At 41.0% G+C, this 8,926-nt stretch overlaps 2 protein-coding genes across 3 annotated transcripts; both read right to left on the reverse strand.

The window, feature by feature from the left end:
• Nucleotides 1-824: 824 nt before the first annotated feature.
• Nucleotides 825-5,098, reverse strand: LOC101769585 (wall-associated receptor kinase 5). 2 transcript variants are annotated; one of them, XM_022829363.1, is made up of 3 exons: nt 4,608-5,098; nt 2,788-2,979; nt 825-2,186 (listed from the first exon to the last, which is right to left on the reverse strand). In XM_022829363.1, the coding sequence occupies exons 1-3, from the start codon at nt 4,645-4,647 to the stop codon at nt 1,165-1,167; spliced, it is 1,254 nt and encodes a 417-aa protein (XP_022685098.1). In that variant the 5' UTR covers nt 4,648-5,098; the 3' UTR covers nt 825-1,164. The 2 variants fall into 2 exon arrangements, with proteins under 2 accessions (XP_022685098.1, XP_022685097.1); XM_022829362.1 differs by lacking the exon at nt 4,608-5,098 and having other exon boundaries at nt 2,788-3,444.
• A 2,227-nt stretch (nt 5,099-7,325) lies between these two features.
• LOC111258342 (wall-associated receptor kinase 2-like) lies at nt 7,326-8,101 on the reverse strand. Its single transcript, XM_022829541.1, has one exon. The coding sequence runs from the start codon at nt 8,046-8,048 to the stop codon at nt 7,326-7,328; it is 723 nt and encodes a 240-aa protein (XP_022685276.1). The 5' UTR covers nt 8,049-8,101.
• Between the last annotated feature and the right edge of the window lie 825 nt (nt 8,102-8,926).

Below are 8,926 nucleotides of genomic sequence, written 5' to 3' on the forward strand. Positions count from 1 at the left end.
CGAAGGCAATTTGGTGCTAACATTGGTCCCCCCCCTCTCATGATCTACGTTTTTGTATGAAAGGTCTTAAAAATTAAGAAGAAAATTTATGTATATTTAGTTTTGCTCCATGAATCAGCTTAGCTGCCCCCCTAATGTTTCCATCCCAGCTTCGTCCCTTAGTAACGCGGTCTTTGTCTATTCAATAATCGTACCATTGGTTCTTAAACATAATCAGGAACATCTTAAGAATAAACTAATCGTTCTATTCTGTCCTTCAACCATTAATACCAATCGCTTTACCTCATTTTTTGTTAAATGTCTACGTGGATAGGTGTGTATAGTAACATTCCAGGATTGAAAAATGAATACATTCCTTCGGGTTTTTTTAGGAACGCCTTTTGTTGTGGTAGGTCCAGGCTTGGATGAACAATTACTGCATCAGTATTCTCTAAACCTGTGGCGTGAAGCAGAATAGTGGTGAAAGCTAGTATTTGGACGATAAGCAGGTTGTTTTTTCTTGTTCATTATGTCAAAGTGAAATATATATTATCAAAAGAGGGAATACTTTCTCGGTGATGTCAAGAGAGATCCTTTTTGGTGAAAGAATAATCATTAAGCTTACATGCCTTACGGCCTTAGTAATTAATTCTTTGGAAAGCGGTCTAAGAGATTGCTACTTTTTTAGACAAGTGCGAATCCACGTCCTGGGTAGCGAGATTGCTCTGGTTTTGTTTCTTCCTTAGCCGAAGAATGAAATTCCAAGGAAGTCTATATCAAAGAATGAAATTCCAAGGAAGTCTGTATCGGTGCTGTGGACATCATCGTCAAGACGTCGACCGTACCGTACCCGTCAGAATCTTGTACTGCTTGTAAGTATTCGCCACTTGACAGAGTCTTGCGCTGGTCGTCGCCCGGCGAATAACCTGTCCGATTCGTCCTTTATTTTGTCCAGTTACAGTCGATCGGATTGTAGCTATAGTACAAGCTACACTACAGCATCACAGAAACAGACTATAGTACAAGCTGCACTACATACAAGAGAGAGTACCACTACATGCACAATTCATAGTGCAATCAACTCAACAATGGTAACAGTGAATATACACAGGGATAGACTATGCTGAACTCTTGCTATAAAGTAGTTGCTACCTTGAGTGCTGACCATGTTCCATGCATGCTTAATTAGCTTGCAACAGAACTTGAGCCTCCGCTGGCTATTGCCTTCACTTCCTTAAGCTCCTCCACCACCTCAGCCATGGTCGGTCTCTCATCCACGTCTTCCTTGAGACATTGGACCGCGAGCCTACTGATCCTGTCCAGGCATTCCATGTGATGATATGATCGGGCATCCTCACCAGACAAGATATCTTCGTCATACATCTTCCTTCCATTTCCCTCCTCCTTGAAGGACCTGATGAAGTCTATGTAGAGGCTATTGTCCCCGTACTTGGCCGGCTTCCTCGTGACGAGCTCCAAGAGCACCACACCAAAGCTGTACACGTCGCTCTTCTCCGTGAAGCGGCCAGACTTTATGTATATTGGGTCTATGTAGCTCATGTCCCCGGACACACACCACTTGGAGTACCTGCTTGCGACGGACACGAGCTTCGCCGACCCGAAATCAGAGACCTTGGGTGTGAGATTATCGTCGAGGAGGATGTTGCCGGACTTGATATCGCCATGGACGTGGTTGTGGCCACCGTGTGAGTGCATGTAGGCAAGAGCTTCCGCTGAGCCAATGGCAATGTCCAGGCGCACTGGCATGGACAGAGGGAGTGTCTTGCCGGCGCCATGGAGGACGCTGTGTAGGCTGCCTCTGGGGACAAACTCGAAGACAAGCATGGGAACATCTGTCTCGAGGCAGCACCCGACGAGGCGGACAAGGTTAGTATGGCTGATGCGGAACTGGAAGGTGATCTCGTTAACGAACTCCTCCTGCGGAAGAACCTCGCCTTTCGCAGTAGAGCACTTAACCGCAACCTGTTGGGAGTCATCAGTTACCCCTATGTAGACCTTGCCAAAGGCACCTTCTCCGATAGATTTTTTGTAGCCGTTTGTGATTTTCTTCAGCTGACCCTCCGTGAAGATGTTAATGCCCATGCTCTTGAGTATGTCACCGCCGTTTCTGTCGAAAAACCTCCTGTGCTTTCGCCTCTTTACCTCAAAAATTGCGAAAGTTGCTACGACGGCGACAACAATTATTCCTGCAGCCATTACACAGGATCTGTCGTCAGCCATACAGTTACATGCAGACCATTTGTTACTTAGTTTTATTGGAAATTTATCTTGTGCTAAAACTAATCCATTCTTCATTTTCTTGCATATATAAATTATGTGGCTGCTTTTTTCTTTGAATTTCACCTAAGGATTTATATATCATAAACGTTCCAACTCTTAAACATATCAAACACACTTAAAGGAACGATTTTCATTTTTTCTCTCATAGGAAATTTTTTTCCTTATGGATCCCTCAAATAGGAACTTTGAACACAAAACCCTTTTAATATGTGCTGTACAAAATAGAAATGTTATTGAGGGATTGCGAAGGCAACAAATATTTTTTTTATAAATACGTTATCATGGATATCTATCAGTGTTAGAAAAAAACGAGTAACATTAAAAAGAAGTAACCAGTGTTAGATCAACATGCATACTTGCATTGGTACTATGCAACTATTCAAATTAAAGTTCTTGCTGTTTCTCAAATCCAGCAATGAGATCAAAATACCAACTGAAGAGATTTTTCATCTCCAAAAAGAACGAGGGCAATGCTGTATCATTTAGTAAAGAGTGATTAAGGCTCACCTAATATTGGTATTGCCCATACTGGAAATATGGGCTGGCATCCTTTCTCACTTTTACCATCTCCTTTTAGACCAAATTTGCATTTGCACTTGTAACTACCCTGTGTATCATGGCATGTGCTACCACTATAACAAGGATATAATTTTTCATACTTCTCAGGATTTGATTTCCGAAGATCACACTCGTTAATATCTGTGTCAAAGATATATGGGATAGCCAAATAGTTAGTTGGGAAAATTGCATTTTTGCCGAGCTCGAACACTAATTGCAAACTTGCCATTAAAAAACATAAACAGCAAATATACTGTTGGAATTATTGATGATAATCCATTCCATTTTGCACTACATGTCCTGTGTACTAAAATGGCATTTAGGAAAAATCAACAACAATGTTAGGGAAAAGCACAGGGACATGAATACTAAAACTTTCATATCTTTCTGTGTCTTGTAGGCTTGCACTTTCATATCTTTCATAAACTAAAATGGCATTATTCATATTAGGATGAATAATATGTTGTGAACCTTAAATTAGTTATTATGTCATATTGTTCTGTGTTATCGGGTGGAACACATGATATGGACTGTGTGTTTTGTGAACCTTCAAATTTGCATATTATCATGTTGGAAAATATTCATTGTTATATTTTTTTTTCTTGTGATTTGCATTACGCACGTTTTTTTGGTTCCTGGCACTACCTTTTTTACCCAAGTAGCGCACCTGTCATGCCAAAAAAAAATCTCTATTTTTTTCAACTTTGTCAAGTGTACGTCAATGGAAAATTTACGTGTCAAGGTGTAGCTATATCCTTCTTTTCAAGAAAAATGTCAAAGGCATCAGTCACGTGGCAGGCATCCCGGGTTTGGGCTGATTTTAAGTGAAGGCTATGCTATTATGGTTTTTTAACAATAGGTTCACAAGGTTTGAAGAGATGTCCAAAGAAAAATTCAGAAAGGAATATTGTTTTTGCTACTCGGTTACGCCATATATATCCGTGGTCGTGCATACATATATAGTGATTCATAAAGTTATATATCGCTTAGGTCCTAAGCATCCATTGATTATGAATACAGATACCTAATGTTTTGTGATGTCAGTATGGCAACACATATGCATTACGGCTGTTTAATGGCCATATACCATTCAAAAAAAGAACAGTGAAACATGTTTTGTCCCTCCAGATATGTCCCTCCAGAAGCTGGAGAAACATGTTTTGTCCGTTCCATCTACAGCTATGCTGCCTTGGATTCTGGGAAGTGCTCATATATGAGGATGATCTTTTTAAAGATTTTGATTATGATGGGTTATTTGTTTCAACTAGCCATTATGAACAGCTAGCGGCTTAGATCATGGATGGTGAACTCTGAGATGCTGAAAGTTGAGGGTATAAAAGCTGAAACAAAAGAGCACTACCTGGCTACATAAATCAAAACCTAAAAAGAAAGAATCTAGTGGAGAGTAGATATATAGCTGGATTGTGGAATACGGACAAGATGGACTAGAACCTGAGAAAAAAAAAACAGGCAATTTACTTCAGCTAGGATTTTCGAAAGCCACAGTCCGAAATCAAAGCTGAAACAAACAGAGCCTAAGTTTAACATGCTACAACGACGGATGACATGCAGGGTGCCGTTGCATATATGGAATGAATCATATTAGAGAGAGGAAACAAAGTGTGTCTGCTGAGTTTTCCCTAGCTAGCAGAGTGATCAATGCAAACGATTCTTTCGTACTTAAATTTGACTCACAGCAATGGGTTAACCATTTGCCACTTTTTTTAAAAAAAATAATTAAATTAGGCATCCCATTGAAATAAACTCACTTGTGCATCCTTTGTCACCGGTGACGTAGGGATTGCCCATGTATCCCTCAGAGCAATTACAGAGGTACCCAGGCCCCTGTGTGGCACTGATACAGAAGCTGTTTCTGCTGACGCAAGCGGGAGCTGTGGGCTTAGCCGACGCCTCACCATCGTTGGGTGGGGGCCGGCAAGACCCGTCATCTATCCCTGATGGCCCAGTCAAGTACCAGCGGCATAGTTCTAGCTTCTATAACCACTGGTAGAGAAGTGAGCTTTAATCCCGGTTGGTAGGGTGCTTTTATCTCGAAAACGTATCCGGGATAAACCATCCGGGACAAAAGGGGGGGGTCTTTTATCCCGGGTCACTCAACCGGGACAAAAGACCCCCTTTTATCCCGGTTGGTAACACCAACCCGTCATCCCTGATGGCCCAGTCAAGTACCAGCGGCATAGTTCTAGCTTCTATTAACTCTGCTGGCAAATGAATTATTTCCATCAAAAATAAGGTCTTGTCGGCTGAAGCGATACCTAAAATTAACATTAGATAATCATCAGTCATTCCGTGTGTGCCCATATCTATATTTATATATATTTATTTAAAATAATTAAAGAAGTATGACTAAGGACAAAACTAAAACATATTACATTTTGTAATGGAGATAATATTATTTAAAAGAAATAGTGAAATATATATAAAAAATAGGTAGAGGCTCCCTGCTGATTCCGTAAAAAAATAGAGAAATATATGTGCCCATGTATTGCTCACACCTGATCTCTTCTTTATCTACCCCTTTGAGTTAGCACATTGTAGAGCTAGCTCCACGAAAAGTCCTTGTTAGCTCGCTCAGGCTCGTGGCTAATTCAGCTTGGCTTTGCCTTGATCGACCTTTGTAAGGAGCAAGCTGAAGTTTTAGCTCATACGCGTTAACTTAACGAACCTGCTTGAGCTGCTCGCAAGCCAAATGAGCCGTAAGTCCTACAGACTTGCAATACTATAGTTCTGTCATGTGTGACTTTTATCAAATTGCCCATCCGTTGAGTTTGTTAGACTACAGTTTCCCATCAGCTGAGGACCTATATGCGTGGCTGAACGGAGCTGCTGCACGACGAAGTCACCATAGCTGCCAAGATCCACTACGACGGCACCACAAGCTCTACCACCATGCTGCTTCACACCACAAGCTCTACCACCATGCTGCTTCATGCACACAAGCCCATGCACCGTTTGAATCCCGCATGTGGGGGTCACTCATAGTACCAAATAGGTTGGGTAATAAACATGAGCTATACTTTTCAAATTAAATTCTGATTGCATCATATCATTATGTTTCTCTTCAACCATTCCTGGGCCGGCAATTAGTTAACCATAGACATATTTTAGTTAATGGTCGTATAGTTGATATACCAAGTTTTTGTTGCAAACCCCGAGATATTATTACTACGAAGGATAACGAACGATCAAAACATCTGGTTCAAAATTCTATTGCTTCATCCGATCCGGGCAAAATACCAAAGCACAATTATTTACGTTCTCAATGTGCTTATGACGTAGCACCGGGTGGATCTTTAGCTAGCGTGTATCATCTTAGGAGAATACACATAACCCAGAAGAAGTATGCATAAAGTCTTTACCAAAAAGATAATCCTAGAATCCCATCTATCTTCTAGGTTTGGAGAAGTGCCGATTTTCAAGAACGCGAATCTTATGATATGGTGGGAATTTCTTATGATAATCATCCACGTCTTAAACTTATCTTAATGACTGAAAGTTGGATAGGCTGGCCTTACGTAAGGACTATATAACCCCCAATTTCTATGAAATACAAGATGCTCATTGAATGATAATAAATTCATTACAAGATGATTCTTTTTATGAAGCTGGAATTCAGAGAAAATTGTTCTACTTCACAGAAAAATATTGTACAGAAAATATCAATGTGGCAAGAAAAAATGAATTGCAACAGTACAAAAATATACCACAAAACAATACGTTTCCACTGTTAGAACAATCAAGTATATATAATGTATACTAGGACCGAACACCCGGAAAATCCGTGATCCTAGGTTCGAATCCTCAACTTCCGTTCTGATGGGTTGACGCCTATCACTACTCAGCTATGGATGTGTTCGTGACTTAGATACGAAACTCTTTTATTTGAACCTTGTTTGTTCCAATTCAATAAATCTTCTCAGACAATCGAGATGTATAGAATTTTTATTGGACAAGCTCATATGATTTGTTCTAGGTATATATTTTTTCCACTTGAACAATTTTTCTACTTGAATATTTTTTGTTCTAGACCAAACTGTAGTATTCTTGTTCTAGAATAATTATCTCTTTTAGCATGAATAATTTTTTCCAAACCTGGAATATTCTCTCCTAAACCTGAAACATTTGTTCTAGATTCATCGAAAAATAATTCAACCTTCATAAAAAGTGTTCATAAGAAAATGTCATCCAAACAAACTCAAGTCCAGTCCTGTTTTAAAAATCTTATCCTAAGAATTATAATGGCGCACTTAGAACTTAATTTGCATTTTATGCTATCACTTTTTATTTATATCTGAATTATATCATCCACTTTATTTTTACTCAGAGGGTGAGCGGCAGCGCGGGCAGCCACCACCCAAGCGGCCTCCAATCACGCCCTAAATTTTACCTGTCAACTAGTAGATAGTGTATAACGCAATTGAATATACATGAAATTTTTGTTATTCTATTATATGTCGACCTATATTTTAGTTTCGAGAAACATGATATAGCCAGACCTTGGATATGCATAGGACAGGGAGTATAGGACCGTACCAGCCTTTCTCAGCCACAAAGGCGAAGCTGCAGGGGCTGTACGTCCACGCAGGATTGTCGTAGGTGCCGTTGCTGTTGTTGTTCCAGTATACCTGTATCGTGCTGAGGTTGCCCGAGATCGGCATCTGGCAGCAGCCGAGCCCCGTGCACTGGGCGCCGTCGGTAGCCGCGCCCTTTATGCTCTCGCAGTAGGTGACGCAGCCGGTGTAGTAGCTCCTGCTCTGCAGGAGCGCCACCGTGCTGCACCCGATGGCCGTGAACTCGTTGCTCCTCGCCGAGATCATGAACGGATTGGCAAGTATCCACGGCCCCGCGTAGGAAGTGAAGATGCTTGGCGAGTTCAGGTTGTAGCACATGTACGAAGGATAGGTGACGACGCGTATCTCGCCGGTCTCCGGCGAGATGCTGATGACCTCGGCGCTACTCATGTATAGTCTCGGAGGACTAAAGCTATTGTTGCAAGTGAGGTTGTACGGACTAAAGCCCGGCCGGCCACAGCCATCGCCGATGCCAAAAGGATAGGGAATATCTATGTTGCCGCACTTACTAGGGCAGTCCGGTCCCGGCATCGAGGAGTTGGATGCAGCCGCAACCAGATGGGAAGTTACTAGGGCAGGAACAAGGAGATGCCACAGTAGAACTCGAAGAGGCGCCATGGCTGCTGCTGGATTATCGGCGCTTAGATGCTAACAACTAGACAGTGAAGATGCTGTAGCATTATTTAGCTTCATGATTTCCTATGCGGCCGCATGCAGGGTTATATATAGCCGGGGAGGACGAAGACAAATTCCTTGCTTCCATCTTCAGCCAACCGCAGACTCATCTCATTCCTAATGTCACGACTATCAGTAAGGTACGTGCATCTAATCTTTATAACATACCACTTGCCTATTAATATGTGATAATACAGATCAGCATCCAACATGTTTTTTTTAAGCAGCTGACAGTAAAGCACTACCCAACAGCCGACAGAACTAATCATTTTCACTCCCTCTTGACAGCGTGAAAGCTTTTTTTTTCAGTGCGAATATTCAAGCTGAGGAAACTATGAGTAATTATTTTTGTTTTTGTATTTAATTTTTTCTTTAGATCAGCTTGGCCATGAGATCTTGTGTAAACTGACAACAGGTTTCCACAACAACACCTCTAGCCAGGATTTCAGAATTTTTGAAAAATTCTAGACCTCTATGAAAATGGATTTTGACTATTTGTACCATGCATTTTCAAAGGATATGTGCCCAGAGAAGAACAGGACACAGATGGACAAATTACAAAAATGATAGGAAAACCCATGAAAACTATGATGTCTTAAGGCCGACCAAATTGGGGTAAATGCTCGGCCTGGTATTTTAAGTTCTCCAAGAAGTTGCACTTAGCCATATGATCCGTTTGTTCTATGTAGTTTGTTCACCGCAGCATTCACAAGAATGCATATGCCAGCAACGTTATATATTAAATTTATTTCAGCTATAATTTTTCTTGCAACTTGTAAGTAAAAGATACTGACTTGTGAAGTCAGCAGAGATTATTTGTA

Source organism: Setaria italica, chromosome VIII, assembly GCF_000263155.2.
Source record: "Setaria italica strain Yugu1 chromosome VIII, Setaria_italica_v2.0, whole genome shotgun sequence".
Lineage (NCBI taxonomy): Eukaryota > Viridiplantae > Streptophyta > Magnoliopsida > Poales > Poaceae > Setaria > Setaria italica.

Excerpts from the sequence above, each read along its gene's own strand:
- LOC101769585 (XM_022829362.1), bottom strand. The coding sequence starts at position 3,067 with ATGGCAAGTTTGCAATTAGTGTTCGAGCTCGGCAAAAATGCAATTTTC. Across the intron at positions 2,187-2,787 it reads ATGGGCAATACCAATATTAG|GAATAATTGTTGTCGCCGTC; the intron begins GTGAGCCTTAAT and ends TAATGGCTGCAG.
- LOC111258342 (XM_022829541.1), bottom strand. The coding sequence starts at position 8,048 with ATGGCGCCTCTTCGAGTTCTACTGTGGCATCTCCTTGTTCCTGCCCTA.